The following is a 19,565-nucleotide window of genomic DNA, read 5'->3' as shown; positions in this document are numbered from 1 at the left end:
TTCTAATCAATCCTGTTTGAAATGTCATTCTTGATGTATAATATTGCCTTGTCTAATTGACTTTATTTTTGGATTTATAATGTATAATTTATTACTTTGTACTTTTAATCATTTAATCATTTTTTTATAATTAAGTAAAACAATAACTGAATATACAAGGAAAAATAAAAATCCAACATTAGCAATATACAACCTTCCTGAACTACAGAAAATAAAATTAAAGGAAATCACTTTTTTAATTTGTTTAAATTTATTGTACTGTACCATATCAATGAAAGTGCCTGCAATTTTTACTAAATTAAGTGTTAAAATTAAAATAAAATAAATATTCCAATAACAAAATGAAACACCTAAATACTTAGTATCTACCTCAAATATTTTTGTTCTTTCTATTTATTCAAAAACATGTGTAACTTATACACTTAAGAATTGATACACTTGTAAATTGACATCAGCAATTAGCCATATTATTTTCTGTTTGCTCTGCATCAGTGTGCCCTGCACCTGCATCACATTAGCAATCTAGGGTCCCTAGTTATGGTGCCAAATTTAAATATTGATGTTCTTACTACAGTAATGAGTTTATAAAAGATTGGTTTGGGCTTGCTGTTGATGAGAACTCCAGGCAATTGCCCTTTTTGACCACAGGATAATACGCCACTGGATGTATCTCAATTAAGTAGAATTGAGACACATCCAGTACTGACTTTTCTACATCATTCTAATTTTACTAATACTGTGTATCATTGAATGTTCAAAACATTTTTCTTTTTTTTTAATTGTTTATTGTATGGAAATAAATTACATATCCATAATCAATTACAATTTTGGATTAAAAAATTTAAAATAAATTATTTATATAAAACAACAAATTATTTTAGTTTAACTTATTTATATTAAAAAATAATTTTTAAACCTACAAACAAAACACTTGTGAAAACCCATTTCATTTAGAAAAAAGAAAATGTATTTTAAAAATTTAATAGATTATGTTTTTTAATACTTCAATATCACATGATTAATTTTACTTTATAGAGGAAAGCTGAAATTTGAAAGATTTATTATATTCAATGTTTGCTTATTTCTAGCATTTGACAAATAAAATAATATTTGCTAAAGATACAGGATTGTTTTGTATGAGATTGTCAATGTTATTCCTTATGTACATTACTAATATAAAAGCCATCACGCACATGCATATGTGCGTGAGTGCGTGAATTCCTTATAACTCCTGCAATTTTTGTCTAATCTAGATGAAATTTTGGTTATATTTGTTTCATGTTCTGATGGAAAGAATAGACTGCTTATTTTGTGGAAATATTAGCTATAGAATAAACGTTTTATCGATTTTGGATCAGTGGTCGCACTTACGTTGCAGTGATGTCAGTGACCATGTGATGTTCATGCTTGATGAGGAAATATCCCTTAAGTTGCATTTTAAAATATTTTGGAAAATAGTGTATTTTAAACTTAATTTATTAAGTTTAAAAAAAAGATAGCCTTATCGTGTCACTTCTATAACAAATTAAAAAAAAAATCTTTCCATAGTGCACGTGACATTCTATTATCCAATCCGAAGTAACAATCTAATGAGCTCATTATTTAGAAAGTGTTATTGCTCATCTAACTAACGTACATACAATTCATCTTTGTTTTATCAACTTGGAATTAAGAAATGGCTTTATCAAGGGCTACAGAAACAGCATCACAATGTTGATCATCAAAACAATATTACAGTGTTTATTACTAAAGGAAGACATTAAGGATATCTTTTAAAAGATAATAGTGTGTTTACTCAGAATGTAGTGTATAAAGAAATTTTATAAAGATTTTAATATTGTTTTAATATAAAGGCCTAAATCTGTTTGTGTAAGTGACTTAATTCCTATAATTCCTATTGTATTTGTCCACTCCAGGTGAAATTTTGTTTTGTTGCTCTTTGTTATAACAGATAGTATAAACTACTCAATCAGTAGAAATATTAGCAACTCTTGATTTTCTTGAAATCTCTACTCTTCTCAATTCTTCAATCTCTACATTTTCATAAAAAGTATTCCATCATGCTTGTCAGGGGAATTTCTAGTGGCATTATAATGTTAAATATTTATTTATATCAATTGAAATAAAAATAAAAATACATATTTTAAATATCTATTCATAGATACACAATTCAAATATTTATTCATCACTAGAGGCAGTTCTATACAAAGGTAAAAGAAGCAATGCTTAAAGCCTTATGCTTGAAGGGACCTTACAAATTTGGTAATACATCTTAATAGTTAAATTATCAAATTAATAATTACTGCAAATATAATTGTACCAGTATCTGTTGCATCTGCAGAACAATCACTTTCAAAGTTAAAATTGATTTAAGAACTACCTCCAATTGACAATGTGTCAAAAGAATCTTTTTTCACTTTTGATCTGGTTCATTGAAAGAGATATTACTGTAAAACTAGAATTTTCTACACTGTATTTGATGAATTCATCATTGCTAAAAGCAGGAGAGCAGTTTTGTAGATGAATTTCTATACATCTAATTGAATTTTGCAATTCATTGTAAAATGATTATACACATTTTTATTACTTTTAAATGTGTTCTACTGCCTGTTTCTATATTAAAATTGTTCATATTTTTGTAGACCTAAATAAATGCACCTTCTATCTCCATCACACTTTTAATGAATCTCAAAAATAAATTTTGCTTAGAGTTTCACAAATTCTAGGGCTGTCTCTGTTTATCACATTTAATGTTTTGTGTCAAAATGTGAAATGAATTGTGTCATTTATCTACAGATAGTTAGTGTAAAATAATTTATGTAATTTTTAATTTTTAACTGTAAAAGATCAAAGTATTGTTTTGAATAATAAAATATAATTGATAAAAATAATAATTGTGAAAATTTAAAGTAGTTGTCTGTTCAAATAATTTAAATATAATTTAAATATTTTATAAAAAGGAGATAAGTTTCTTCCCAGTAACAAGACTTGCCTTTATTACAATAAACATTTATATTATTATTTAAATATTTTTGCTGTTTTAAAAATTAATTATAATTTAACAAAATGTTGTGCAGATATATTCATTATATATTTTAAAATAAAGATGATTTATAATGTATCTAATACTATGAAAAATTATAGATGATATTAAAAGTTACATAATAAATATTTTATTTAATAAAAAAGTGAATACACAAATATTTAATTTAGTTATAATATGCTGATTAGAAGGTTTCAATGGCATAAATACTTTTTTATAATTATGCAATATGTAATTGAAGCATTTCAGATTTAAATGTATAATTTTCATGGAAAACTATTAGTGAAACTGTCATTTCAAAATGCCGCTTCATATGGGTAGGATTTTAATGCATTTAATAAATTCAATTTTTCTTATTTAAATTCAAATTACATAGTTGTTGCATCACTTGTAATTTATTCAAATTGATAGATAGCATTAAATTTGATACTATGTTTTCTACTGTAAATTACACTGCTAAATTATGAAAGATGGAAAAGGTAACTGTTGAATAGGAAACTGCAAAATTAACTCAATATCCAGTTGGAAGAATTAATCTGACATGACAATTTCCAAAGTAAGTTGAAATTGAATGATCACTGTCTATAAATATGATTGCTTGTGAGACACATCAGATGTGGTGTAATATTTTCCATAGGAAGAGGAAATTTTTCAATAAATTATGAATAAAAATAAAAAAGAATAGTCAAAATATGTTAGGAAACTAATTTATTACTGTAAAATAATGTTTGTTCTATTTGTGTGTTTTTAATCATTAAGTTTTTGTAGTTTTGTTTTATTTCATTAGTTTAGAAACTAAATTTTTACATGACTGATCTTTTATAATTTAATATAATAATATCTAACATTCTAATTTAATATTATTCAATTTGATTACAGTTATTGGTATTTACATATTACAATTTACATAAATTATAAAAATTATTAGACTAAGTATTTTTTTAATGAGATCTTATTTCAAGGAAAATTAAAATATAGTGTAAATAATGAAATTATGTTTTGCAAACAAAATAGAAATAACTGTGAGAATTAAATGTGAACTTTTTGTTGTGCTCTGTTATATGAATTATTGTTCTAGTTTGTATATTTGCATAATTATGAAAATATGTTATTTTGCATACAACTTCATTTAGTAATAGTGGCAACTTTATTCAATTTAAAGGCATAATTTCTAAACATGGTTAAAAGATCTAAACAAATTATTTAAATGAATAATTGAATTATATTTGCAAATAAATAATATTTTAAAATTTTCTCATAACTATTTTATGTTTAATATTTATTACATTGTTCATATTGTTGAATGTAATCATATATTCAACAATCTGTTATTCTGATCAGACTTTATAAGGACTTTTATTACATTATAAATAGTAAGAACTTTCGATACATATTCTTTGTTGTAGGAAGTTTGGTCAATTTTAATCAAATTTATAAATCTTTTCTCAATTTAGTTGAAAGAGTAAAACATTTGAATTAAATGTCTGTGGATGTATTTTATAATACATTTTTTGTACTATTTATGATACCATTTGCATATTTAAAACTTTACTAAAATAAAATCTTTTACTATCTTAGAAAATTTGTTTTGTTTACAATTGCATATATTGAATAATAGGCATATATAATTATGATATACAGTACAATATAATATATGTAATAATATTATTTTATATTATATGTTAAATGTATCAGANTTTTTTTGTTTTTGACTGGAACATTTTGCTAAAAAGTAAATGAAAATTGATTCAAAGAAGCAGAATTCAGATTAGCAAGTGCACTGTATTCTGAGTCATACATGTTTTTGTAGGAGTGGATTCATAGATGCACCCAATCTGATAAAAAATATTACTATTAAATTATTCATAGAAAGAATTAGATCAAAGTATTTTTCCTATTTATTATTTTTATCAATTTATGATTTATACTTAACTAAAAAAATATCATTTTATTATTTTCAAATGATATCAGTTGATATTGCTGAAGTGGTTTTTGGAGAGTTTCAAATAATAAATGATATCTCATTATTTGGTTATCTGTTGTTGAAATAATTTCAAATGACCAAATAATAACAAGTGATATTATTTTATATTATATGTTAAATGTATCAGAATTTCATTTTAATAAAATATAATTGCGTTATATTTTATTAAGAAATTATTGGAGAATTGACTTTTGATACAAATTAGTTAAACTAAGAAACAACAGTTACCATCCTTCCATTGTGATTTTGATTTAATTATGTAGTGTCGAAAATTTTAGTTTAAAGTTTAATTCAGACAACTCATACTATATACATAAGTCTTTTTCTGCTTTCTTTATGTCTTACAGCAACCTTTTATTTTCATTTCATCTTCATAACTTTTTCAAGGGTGGTAGAAAATTCTTATAATTTATTCTATAATGAATTTCATAATAAAAATACTCAGTGTATGCTGTAACAGTCAGATTTACTCCTGCATTGAAAGGTTAACCTAACCTATATTATACAATAGTCTTATACAGAAATGATATTATGATTGTGTTTTTGCAAATGGTGAAAACAGTTTGTGTATATCATTTCTGTACAATACAAAGTATAAAGTATACTACTTTCTGTACAAAGTATTTCTGTACAAAGTATAATACTCAAGTAAAAATCTTAACTTTTAATACATTAATTCCTTAAATCTTTCACAAAAATTTAAAATTCATGATTTGTTTGGTTTACAGTTCTAATATATTGTATTATAAATCAAAGTTATATACTATTTAATATACATAATATAAAATAACAATAGAATATTATTATTTTTTCTTTTAATATATACTGTGTTCAAGAGCAAAAAATTTATCATAAAACTTTTAATTTTAAGAAACTTACTTTATTTAAGTAAGAATATAAAATAATTTTCATTATTTAAGATAATGTTCTTATTGTCATATGTTATGATTAATCTTGTAGAAAAAGATTTATTTTTGGAAGCATACCATACTTAAAAATTAATCATATTAATGAAAAGTTATCATTATGGCTTAATTATTGAATATTAATTTAAATAAAATCAACAAAATAATTTTTCCATTTTGTTTTTTAATTTTTTATGCAGACATTTGTTGCTACCCTCAGGAGCAATACAGATAATTGGTGTGACTGAAACAGATGCTGGCAATTATCGCTGTGTTGCTGCAAATGTTGCACGAGTACGATATAGTAATGAAGCTTTACTTACAGTGTCCACAGGTAAGATGACAAAATAAAATTTGTTATAATATTCATATAATTAACTAAAATATTAAACAAATCCAATAAATTTATTTGAATATTCTGTACAAAATAATAGACAAACAATATTTAGTTATAATATTTATAGCATATTTAACTAATTTATCAATTTTTTTTCATAAACTAATAAGTGATTGATTAAAATTAAAACATACTATATCAAGATATTCAAATTTTAGATGCCAAGATACCAGAAGTTCCTTATTTCCTAAGTCCACCCTTCCAACAAGTAACAGTATTGACAAAAGAAGATGCAGTATTGGAATGTATGGTGAATGGTTATTTTTCACCAGAAATTAAATGGATAAGAGGAGAAGGTTAAAATTATTTATCATTTTATTGTATATTATTTGTTTTACATTTATTGTCATTAAATTTGATTATTATATTGAAATATATAAGGTTTGTCCAAATGAAAAGTGGACACACATCAGAACTGGCAAACATTTATTGGAAATCTAAAAGAAATTTCCATGTTTGTTTAGGCAAAGTTCCTAGTGTCTCACAAGCAGATTGATGCCCTTGCATAGAATTCTGGTGGCTGCTGGTAAAAAAATTCTTCGGCCCTATCTTTCACCTCATTGTCTGACCTGAATCTTTATCCTTGTGTAGCTTTCTTGAGAGGTCTGAAAATGTGAAAGTTGTAGTGCAAGTTGTAACTTGTCTGTTTCTTCTGATTATGTCGTCCACAGTAGCAATTGATGTAGTGAATATTACAGTGTGTGCCAGACCTGGTTTTGGTTTATCTTGAATTGACTTGCGGCTTTCTCTGTAACTCTTGCACCAATTATTTATTGCTATTTTTCCTAAACAATGTTTACCATAAACATGCTTCATTCCTTTATAGATGTTGGCACTCCTATTCTCTTCAGTCACTAAAAACTGAACTACTACCCATTGTTCATTTCTGGATGCTTCTATTGTAACTAACTTAACATTAATCTGTCAATTACTGGAGATAAAATCAGTTTTGCCAATACTTTATTGGCAATAATTGGTAGGCCACCTTACAAGCAGGTAAGCTTGTAAGGTGGCCTACCAATTGCTACTTTGCATGATGAAAAAAGACGTGTCCACTTTTCAATTGGGCAATTCTTATATATATAATCTGATAGTTTTTTCAATTTGTTTTGATATAACTGAACAGGTTTAACTGTAGAAGGAAGATTGATATATTGGAAATTCAAAGAAATAATAATTTATCAAATTTAAAAGAAATCAAAAATCAGAGTTATTAAAATTAAAAACACAATGATAATTTGTATACATTATAATTAATGTATGCCTTAAAGTTGTTTTTGCTTAGGTAAATATGCAATAATTAAGAAATGTTTAGAAGTTAATGTTTATTTTCATTATAAAAATGAAAATAAAATACAAAAGAATAGTTTAATGAATACTTTTTTAATAATAAATTGTTTTTTTTTTAATATACAGTACATTATAATATAAAATATTTATGCCTATAAATTATAAATCAAAATGTAGTGTATTAAATCTTTCATATTTTCTACTGTTGATTGCCAACAGATTTATGTCAATTTACCAAATCAATATTGATATTATATATAAAATTAAGAAATCCATTTTGGCATTATGTTATTTAAAGAAAACTATTGATTTTAAAATATCAATATTAAATAAAAATGTCTTGTAAATCACTGTGTAATTTATTAAATGCATTTTAACTAAATGATAAAAAATCTATTTATATTTTAATAAAACTTAAAATGTTAGCTTATATTAATGAAAGGGTCATATAAAGAAGAGTATAATTATCATTTCAGTTATGAATTAAGCAAGCTATATTATAAAATGGTTTTTGACTGTTGATTGCCGTTATAGAAAATATAAACTTTGTAAATCATTGAAACAGATAATGTTCAAATGTTACACAAGATTGTGTTTTCTACAATGGCAGTCAATAACAAAAAATTATATCAACTTTTTAAATCTCAAGTTAGTTTTTGATATTAAAGCAACAGATATTTTTCTTACAAAATAAAATTTTATCATTATAATTAGACAATTTATTATTATTATATTAAGAATTTAGGTTACTTTTAATTGTCATCGAATTAGCACATCTTTCATTATGTTTTAATCTAAAAAATCTAGTTTAACAACTATTTAGTATACAGGTAACCCTTGTATAACATGGGAGTTATGTTCCAAAAAATTGCCGTGTTATGTGAATCTGTGTTATACGAAACAAAGAACTAGTGTGAAAAGAGGGGTTAGGTTCCAAAAATTAAAAAAACATGCTGTTAAATCCTTATTTAAATCAGATTTATTATTTATTTTTTTCATAGGTAAAATACTTATTTATTATTTAAGTAAATATTTTACCAGAGGATTATTCATCCTATATGATGATCTCAGCATGAGCATCATCAACTGGTAACAGTTTTTGGGTGTATTCATTAATAGTGGTTGCTCTGCAACGGGAGTGCACTGCTGTTTGTAGGCATTTAGAAACAATGGTGGCGACACCCGCACTATTGATAGTATCGTGATGGAGGAATCTATAATTCTAAAATGAGCTTTTAGAGGCAAAAGAAGGGTCCCAATTGTAAAATTTAACCATTAAATGGATTATTTGTTGAAAGAGCATTCAAAATAGCCACAAAAAAAATTAGAATGCTCGCGTGGAGGTATAAAAGAATGCACCCTTTATTACATTTCATGTTGTATGAGGATTTTACCCAATTCCCAAACCGTGTTAGAGTGATCCCGTGCTATAAAAGCACCATGTTATATGGGGATGTTCCCAATTCTCGAACTGTGTTAGAGTGAATCCATGCTATGGAAGTATCGTGTTATACCTGTATATGCTTAAGGTTTGAATACAATGTATATATAATAATTATTTTTAGTACACATTTTATTATATTAATATTAAACATACTTTTCACAGAATTTATTCCAAAACACATGTAATTTATTCTTAACTATTCAGAATAATAAAAAATTTTGTTGTAAATTCTAAAAATTAATAAAATAATTTCTAGATTAAAACGAAGTAAAACTACTCTCTCTTATCTGACTTTGAGTGATTTATTTTAGCAGACAAAGAAATAAATACTAAACTTTAACTTTAGAAATACTAAACTTTAACTTTAATTGCCAATAACTTCATGTTCATAAAATCCAAATGCATTTTGCTTACAATAAAGCCTCATCAGTGGACATAATGAACTTTAACAATTTCTGTTCCTTTTATACTGTGTGATTTTTTTTCCCAGCATGCATCTACATTTATCCTGGTATTCAGATTTATTACATTTGCATATGCTATGATACAAAAATGTTCTATTATTCTTCTTTTAAAACAATTTTTAACTTTATATAATATTTTAACATTATTTCTATCTACTTTACAATTAAATTTATTACAATGTTGACACCATGGTGATTCTTGTCTTTTTAATCTAATAGCAGCTTCATGTTCTTTTAATCTTGTCTCCAACTTCCTTCCTGTTTCACCTATATAAAGTTTCGGTCTTGGACAAGTACATGATAGCTTGTAAATGACACCTGCAACTTTAAGTTGGTTTTTGGATGTATTCTGGTCTTGGATGTATTAATTATATTCATCATCACATTTTTTTGTTCTGCCACTATACACATAGAAAATTTCTTGAAAATTGGTTTATATTTTTCAAATAAATTATTTATATTATGGAACTTAGCATATGAATTATTTGTTATTTGATTTTTAACTTTATATCTATGATTTATATAATATGAAAAACTTTTCTACAGACAAATCAGTACCAAAACAAACACTGATACACAGCACAGCGGCACACCAACAGAAGAAGAACTCACAACTTATTGGTCTTCTCTTTGGTCCAATGCTGTTACACACAATGCTGATGCAAGCTGGATCAAGGAGTAGAATAGAAACTTGCACACCATACCAACTATGCCTTGTGCTGAAATAAACTTACACGACATTCGCTACGCTGTTAACAGAACACACAACTGGAAGACACCTGGTGTAGACAACATTCACAATTTCTGGTACAAAAAGTTTACATCACTGAACCAAGAACTAGCTAAACATCTAACACACATCATCAATCCACAAGACATGCCAAAATTTCTTACTCAGGGCATCACCTACATGAAACCTAAAAACAACAACACTACAGACCCCACACAATACAGACCAATTAATTAATTGTCTTCCAACACTACAATTTATTGACATCCTGTATCACAAACAAAATATACAAACATGTTGAAGAACAGGACATTCTTACGGAACAACAAAAAGGTTGCCATAGAAATCACAGGGGATGCAATGAACAGTTACTCATAGATTCAGTCATTCTACGGCAAGCACACAAACAACACAGAAACATACACATGGCATATATAGACTACAGAAAAGCATTCGACAGTGTTCCACACAGTTGGCTGCTACATATTCTACACATGTACAAAATACATCCATCACTCATTGCATTCTTCGAAAACACTATGCAGCACTGGAGAACAACACTACATCTCAGGGTTAGTAACACTTCCATACAAACAAACGAAATATTCATTAGGCGAGGAATTTTTCAAGGAGATTCCTTGAGTCCTCTCTGGTTCTGCCTAGCCCTGAATCCATTATCCAACATGTTAAACAACACGCAATACGGCTACAATATCAGACACGAAAAAACAACACAGTTTACACTCTCACATCTCATGTACATGGACGACATAAAACTTTATGCATCCACACAAAAACAACTTCATCAACTCCTACAAATCACACATTCATACACTAAGGACATACAAATGGAGTTTGGCCTAGACAAATGCAAAAAACTTCACATAGAAAAAGGAATCCTGAAGAAAGAAGATTTTGCACTTGGAAATGGAGACGTTATTGAATCCATGGAAGAGGGCGAGTTCTACAAGTACTTAGGATTCCAACAGGCCAAACTAACAGAACATACACAAATAAAGCAACGATTAATTAAAGAATACCAAAGTAGGTTAAACGCTATACTTAGAACACAGTTAAATGCAAAACACACAGTTAAAGCAATAAACACATATGTCATCCCAGTACTCACATACTCTTTTGGAGTTATACATTGGACTCACACAGATCTCGAGCAACTCCAAAGGAAAACAAGAACAACACTTACTAAGCATAAACAACATCATCCTAAATCCGCCACAGAAAGATTAACCCTTCCACGTAAAGAAGGCGGACGTGGCCTGATTGACATAGTTAACCTTCACTACAAACAAATACAGTCACTGCGAGAGTTTTTCTACAAGAAACAAGAAACATCACAGTTACATAAAGCAGTAACTCTAGCAGACTCAAATAACACACCATTAAACTTACACTCACAACATACAGACATGACACAACATATAAAAAGCATAGACAACATTAAGCAATCATGGGCTCAAAAGGCTCTCCATGGCAGGCATCCTTACGACCTGGCCCAGGATTTTGTTGACAAAACTGCGTCAAACAGCTGGTTAGATCGGGGATGCCTCTTTGGGGAGACGGAAGGATTCATGATTGCCATACAGGATCAGGTCATAAATACTAAAAACTACAGAAAACACATACTCAAAGATACAACACTCACAAATGACACATGCAGAAAATGTCACATCATGCCAGAAACTATACAACACATCACTTCTGGTTGCAAGCTCTTGGCACAGACAGATTACTTACATAGACACAATCAAGTAGCAAATATAATACACCAAGAGCTTGCAAAGAAACACAAATTGGCAGACATCCACGAACCATACTACAAGTATATTCCACAGACAGTATTGGAAAATAACACGCACAAAATGTATTACGACAGAGCCATAATCACAGATAAAACAATTTACCACAACAGACCAGACATCACACTCATTGACAAACACAATAAAATCACATACATTATAGACATAGCCATTCCAAACACTCACAATGTACAAAACACATGCACTGAAAAAATTAGCAAGTACACAGAACTTGCCCAGGAAATAAGGCATCTGTGGAGGATGGATAGAGACGTTATTGTACCTGTTGTTCTCTCCTGTATACAGGTGTGATACCACACACACTACACAAAAGCCTGGGAACATTAGAATTGAGTTGAAATACATACATCGCACTACAGAAGACACTATATGGAATACATGCCATATTGTTAGGAAATTCCTGAATACAGACACTGACACACTTATTAAATTTTAGTTCTGTTTTGGTTGCTATGCCTTGACTCTGGTTTGGCATAGTACACAGTCACTGGTGTGAACCGAGTAATCCACTAAACCCAACACAATAATAATAATAATTATAAACCACAGGTGTCAAACGAATATAACTCACAAAACCCAACATAATAATAATTAGTGTGGCTTAGATAAAAAGAATGCATATACAAGGGCTGTTCGGAAAGTTCACGGCCTGAAATAGAACAACAAACAAAATAATGTTAGAACTTTTTTTATTTTTCAATGTAGTCTCCTTTGTTAGCAATGCACTTATTCCAGCGATGTTGTAGCTTTTTTATGCCATCATAATAGGTCGATTTGTCAAGGTGTGCAAAATACTCGTTCACTTCAGAGATGACTTCGTCATTTGAGTGGAATCTCTTTCCAACCAAGAATTTTTTTAGGTTTGGAAAAAGGTGGAAGTCACTGGGGGCCAAATCAGATGAGTACGGTGGATGTGGAACTAATTGGAAGCAAAGTTCATTTATCTTTTGTTCAGTGATTCTGGCAGAATGTGCAGGTGCATTATCGTGGTGGAACAGAATCTTTTTTTTCTTCAAGTGTGGCCTCTTTTCTTTGATTTCTTTCTTCAGTTTTTCCAAAAGTTTACAGTAATAGACAGCATTGATGGTCTTTCCTCTTTCTAGGTACAGTAGAACCCCTCTAATCCGTCACCTTTGGGACTGGGGGTATGGCAGAATGCAAAAAAGGTCGGATTATCAGAAAAAAGTAAAATAAACAATCTTCCCTTTGTCCAGTCTTTGTAGTAATGCTAATTTTTCATTTAATGAAAGAGTAACGTGTTTACGTTTCACTCCTGACATGTTGAAAACGCACACAAAACTGTACATGTACACACAATGTAAAACATATACTGTAACGAACACAGAAAAACGCCACGGATGAGGAGTCACTGACAAGTCGAAACAAGTTTCTCAACTCCGACCACGGTCGGATTAACCGAGGGTGGAGTAGAGGGGTTCTACTGTAGTCAATAAAGATGATGCCTTTAGCATCCCAAAAAACCGAGGCCATCACTTTCCCTGCTGATGGAACTGTGTTTGCCTTCTTTGGTGGTGGTGAACTGTGGTGTTTCCATTGCTTCAACTATTCTTTTGTTTTAGGAGTGTAGTAATGGAATCATGTTTTGTCAGTAGTCACAAACTGATGCAAGAAATCCTATGGGCTTTTCTGGTAGAAGTCCAACACTCTGACATCAAAGTGCAAACACGTTTTTGCTTGGTGGTCAGCAGATGCGACACCCACCTTGCTAAGACCTTCGTCATATCCAAATTTTTGGTTAGGATGTGGTGCACTCAGTTGACAGAGATGCCTATTGTCTCAGCTATCTTATGCGTTTTCAAACAGCAATCTGCTAACACCAAATTGTGAACTTTGTTGATATTTTCTTCAGTGACAGCAGTTGATAGCCGTCCGCTACAAGGGTTATCTTCCACACTCTCTCTGCCAGATTTAAAAAGGGCTGTCCATTTTTTCATAGTGGTGTACAAAGGAGCAGACTCTCCCAAAACTTCATCCATGTCAGCTTTGTTTTGAGATGGTGTCAAACCTTTTTTCGTCAGGTATTTTATGACCACATGAGTCTCCGTCTTTTCCATTTTTGACAAAGCATGTGAACACTGACTATCTGCTAAGCTGTCGTGGCAAAACTTTACGACAAATCAAGTGGAAATTGGTATTGTATCTTTAGCAAAGATGGCTGAATTATTCCTGCCAAAAATTAAATTGATCACAGCGCCGCATATAGGCAAAGCTGCAAACTTTCCGAACAGCCCTCGTACATGTGTATGACACTCTGGAGAAAATTGTGATTATTGCAAGTGAATACTTTTGTGAATTTTTCATATTTTCAGAAGATACTTTTAATAATTTCAGATTAAAAATAACTGTTTGATAAACCATAGTTGAGTCATTCACAGGCCAAATTGATTAACTCCTTTAGTTATGCAAAAAATGTAAAAATAATTTATTCTTGGAATAATTGTTATTTTATAAAATTATTGGATAAAAGCTATGCTTGTAATAATGTGTTTTAAAATGTTTATTTAAATTTAAATTTTAAAACTAATTTTAAAAAATAATGCATATTTTATCAATTTCTCTACTTTACTTTGTGGAGTCAATTACTTTGACAAACGAGCAACTAAAATTGAAGTTAAAATTAGGATATAACTTGCTCATCACATATTTCAAATTGCTTTTCAAATGAATATAAATTTATTATAATGTAATAAATGTAATGTACTGTACATTTGATAATGATTAGTTTAAAATTGTTAATATAGATGAAAGACCATTACCAGAAGATAGAATATCAAGGCTTGGACAAGGGAATTTAGTAATTAAATCTGTTACTGTAGAAGATACAGGAGTATATATTTGTTCAGCAACTGTAAAAGATCCAAAAACTGATACAGTTCAAGTAATTTCACAAAAATCTACACTCATAGTATATGGTGTGTATAAATTTTAATTTTTATAATATTTTGTATTTTTATAATTATTTTGTATTAGTATATTTTTGACTAATGAAATTATATGATTAAAAAGAGTATAATACATAGTTGAAAAAATAATATGCTAATATGCTTTTTCTATTATAATAATACTTTTGTTGATTAATATTTGATCTCAGATGAAAGAAATTTTACATATATATCAGGGTCTAGGTAAAACTTATAGTCCAGGCCTCAAAAAAAAAAAAAATAAGAATCACTAATTTTTTTTTGTTTTATTACTTTTGAACATTATTCTTGGATAAGATGTTAATGTTACTAGCTCACATTGTTCACTATGCACTTGAAAGTTTTATTTAACTATATATAAACTTACAAATCTATCTATGGATATTTGTCATATTGGGCCCTAGGCACTTTCCTAGTTTATTTAGACTCCAGCCTTCTTAATATTTTACTTATTTTTATTTGTATGCAAAACAAAATGAATATTAAATTAATCATATAAGACACAATTGATATTTTTACATGTAGAATATTAATTGTATTTGTTGATACACTAATGCTTTCATATTCTTATTGAATCATTCTATCATGTAGAAATAAAAGAATTCTCTAACATTTGTATTTCAGTTTCATAAAATTATTATTGTTTTATAAAGTATAAAAAAAAAATGATTATTTTTAATGCTATCTGCATTCATATAAATAAGGAAAATAATTTTTATTTCTAATACTTTAAATTATCTATATTTTATATAAATGAAATTAGTAAAATTATTATTAGTTTTTCATTACACAGATTTTTTAAAATTTATATTTAATTATTCTTCTCCAAGTAAATTAATGTTTTTAATGTAAAATTAATCTGATCTAAAATTTGGTATTAATTTAAAAAAACCATTAAATGTAAGCTCATATTTATAAATAATAACAGAAAAGAATATTATTAGATAAAATGTAGAATTTAATCAAGTTTTTTATTATACAGTTTCTCTAATCTGAAGTTCACTTAATCTGAATCAATTTTCTTCATTTTAATGCTAGATGATCCAGCCAAAAACAAAAAGAAATCATAGATTACAACATGATAACTTTCTAACATTAATATTTACTATGTATATTTATGTTGAAATACATGTGAATACGGGGGCGTAAGGCTCCCGTTCAATTGTCAGGATAATATGTCAGGCGAGTGTAAGGAGAGTTGATTGGGGTCGACAATAAGGTGAAGGGCGAGACCGAGTAAAGGAGTCTACCATTTTTCTTTAACATAAAAAAATAACAATTTATTCAAGAAGCAAAATGGACAAAAACTACACAAAGCTCGTTTCTATACCGACCTAGAGAGAGTTTCACAGTGCTTTCATACCTCTTATAGCCGTCCACTTTGACGATTCTGAACGTGGATGCCTTTAAAATATCGATCGCGAATTAAGCGCTCATTTAATTCGAGGTTCATCAGAGATCGGAATTCGGCTGGTTCGGAAGATCGGCGCGATGTTGTTAATCCTGCGTTCGGTAATAGACTCCCCTGAGAGGGGGTAAGAATGGCCTTTTATCCGTTTTAGTGGGGAATTTCCACCACGTGATCGGATGTACATAGGTTAGGGGTTATAGGTGTTCCAGGGATCTATAACAAATGACGACATTTAGATGCTAACTATCAACCTTTTTGCAAGATGAGATGCAAGTTCTGCAAAGAACAATGGATGTTGCTAGTTATGACCGGAAAGTTTACACAATCCCGGGCAAGATCGTTTTTTCTACTAGGGCGTTACATAAATGAAAGTTTAATTAACAATTTTGTTAATAAAATGAGCGATAATTTCCGTCACCAAAATTCTGGATTTCACATACATAGTAAATATTAATTTTACAAAGTTTACAATTATACATTTCCATATATTAAAAACATTTCCAGAATGCATTCTGGAAATGTTTTTAACATATACATACAGAAATGTATAATTGTAAATGTATAGATAAATGATTAAACTTATATAATTTTTGTTATTTTGCAACTTTTGTTATAAAAATTTGCAACTTTTGTTATAAAATATCAAAGTTGCAAATTTTTATATGTTTAAGTCTACACAAGAAGCATAAATTTTGATTTTCAAGCACACTGCATATCAGTGCAAAGCAATTCAATTAATGTAACCATTAAAAGCAGTGCACTGTCTAGATGTGCTGTTACTAACATTAATTCATCACATGTTGGTTATTGCTTATGCTATCATAACTTTTTGTATTCAGGGGTTATATTATTTAAATGAGAGTGTTGTCAACAAGTATTTTGGCACAAGATACTCATTCAGAAATGATATATTTAATAATATACTTTTAAATTATAGTATATATCAACAGTGGGCAACCCCCAGCCCACAAAGTTTCTATTCAGCGAGATCTTTAGAAGAAATTATAAATAAATATTTTTTGACGTAATTCATCTAGTTTAAATTGAATATTATTCTCTGAAGCATTGTGGCAGCAATGACAGGAAAAAATAAGGGAGTCATTTCCTTATTTAAACTTATTTTATACAAAAATGGGAGAACAGAATTTTTCTAAATTATTTATCTCATTGCATCATCCATCAAGAAAAATCTATGTGCAAAAGCTACGCAATTATAAAATGTAATTTCTGTTGTATCCAACTACATAAACACAATAAAAAATCAGCATAAGTCACTGAGAATTTCGAGAATTGCTAATTGATCTTGAAAGTGAATATACAGATGTTTAACATTATTGCCCAGTCCATTGGCTCTCGAGAGCAACTGTATTAAGCAAATTTTATAATTTGAAACATGCAATTAAACTATTCATGGATATGAAAGGAATTCCCATTAAAGCATTAAATGATTAGAAATGGTTGTCAGACCTGCATTCTTTGTTGATATTACAGGACACCTGAATGTTTTAAGTGAAGCCTTACTAAAGTAAAATCAAAATTATATGGACATATTAAAGCTTTTAGAAGTAAACTCCATTTGTAGCAATCCCATATAGAGAAAAATAATCTTTTTCATTTTCCATCATTATCTAATTATCGTGACAAATATAATCTTCAATATTTTGTTAAAAAAATCAAAGATCTCTATTCAGAATTTGATAGACATTTTCAAGATTTCGACAAGAAAATATATTTATTTTTAATTATTTAACTCACCCATTTCCATCACTGAAATCGAAACTGTTCCGGAAAAATTTCAAATGGAATTATTGGATCTCAAAGAGGGTATGTTTGTAAGAAAATTTTAATTTTACACCTGTCCGTGAGTTTTATAGAAATCTGTCCGCTGAAGAATTTCCAAATTTAGTTGATAATGCGAAATATATTTACTCTTTATTTGGCTCAACATATCAATGTGAACAGCTGTTCTCCAAGATGAAGTACTTTAACTTGAAGTACAGAACAAAAATAACCGATACACATTTAAAAAAACAACTTGTGTTTAAGCACCACACAAATTGAACCAAATATTGAAATGGTAACAAAATCTTTGCAGCACCAGATGTCACATTAAATAAATACTTTTTTCACTTATACACGTATATTTATTGTTTTATGATTAATAGTTATTTTTCCAATTTGTAATTTTTCGAAAACAATAAGAGAAATAAATATAGTAATTTATAAGTTTTTTTCTGTCCGATGGTTCTTTTTATTTTTTATTANATTAATAGTTATTTTTCCAATTTGTAATTTTTCGAAAACAATAAGAGAAATAAATATAGTAATTTATAAGTTTTTTTCTGTCCGATGGTTCTTTTTATTTTTTATTATTTGAAGACAATTCGTCCAAGTAGGAATCACCATTTATTAGTATTCTGCATTTTAGATGATACAATTTTGGCGACCAACCTTCCTTTCTAGGCTACTAGCCGCCAAAATTTTTTTAAAAAGTCCTTTAAAAAAACAAAAAAAACACTTCCAATTAAAAATACAAAAATTTTCTAAAATCGGAACTGGTGGTTTTCGAATGTCTTTCCTTTTACCATCTGTAACCTTTGGGGTGTTTCGGCCTTTTATCCACAGACAAGTGAGCGCTGGAAAATGTAGATAATAAAGGTTCCCCCTGGTGACGATACTTTACAGTCAAAATTCATAAGTTTTTTTCGTCCAATGGTTCTTTTTATTTTTTATTATTTGAAGACTATTCGTCCAAGTAGGAATCACCATTTATTAGTTTTCTGCATTTTAGACGATTAATTGGAAGTGTTTTTTTGTGTTTTTTTAAAGGACTTTTTAAAAAAATTTTGGCGGCTAGTAGCCTAGAAAGGAAGGTTGGTCGCTGAAATTGTATCATCTAAAATGCAGAAAACTAATAAATGGTGATTCCTACTTGGACGAATTATCTTCAAATAATAAAAAATATAGTATTTATTTATTTATTTATTTATTTCATATTTGCAGACTAAAAAATTACAGGTCACAAGAAAGTGTCAATTAACTACTACGGCTCACTGAAAAAACATACAGATATATATATATATATATATATATATATATATCTATCACAATTCTATA

General features: G+C 28.5%; 1 protein-coding gene across 1 annotated transcript in view; it reads left to right on the top strand.

Moving 5' to 3' along the window:
* The window catches only part of LOC111626466 (protogenin-like), a 193,920-nt gene that overhangs the window by 120,689 nt on the left and 53,666 nt on the right, over window positions 1-19,565 (top strand). Inside the window, exons 5-7 of the mRNA XM_023369842.1 lie at window positions 6,133-6,266; window positions 6,488-6,625; window positions 14,858-15,028. Of these exons, the coding sequence (XP_023225610.1) occupies window positions 6,133-6,266; window positions 6,488-6,625; window positions 14,858-15,028 (443 nt within the window). The remainder of the gene's footprint in view (window positions 1-6,132; window positions 6,267-6,487; window positions 6,626-14,857; window positions 15,029-19,565) is intronic.

Source organism: Centruroides sculpturatus, unplaced genomic scaffold, assembly GCF_000671375.1.
Source record: "Centruroides sculpturatus isolate CEXI.00-Female unplaced genomic scaffold, Cexi_2.0 scaffold391, whole genome shotgun sequence".
NCBI classification, from domain to species: Eukaryota; Metazoa; Arthropoda; class Arachnida; order Scorpiones; family Buthidae; genus Centruroides; species Centruroides sculpturatus.
The sequence above is the reverse complement of the archived record's forward strand: the minus strand, read 5'-3'. Positions and strand labels throughout refer to the sequence as shown.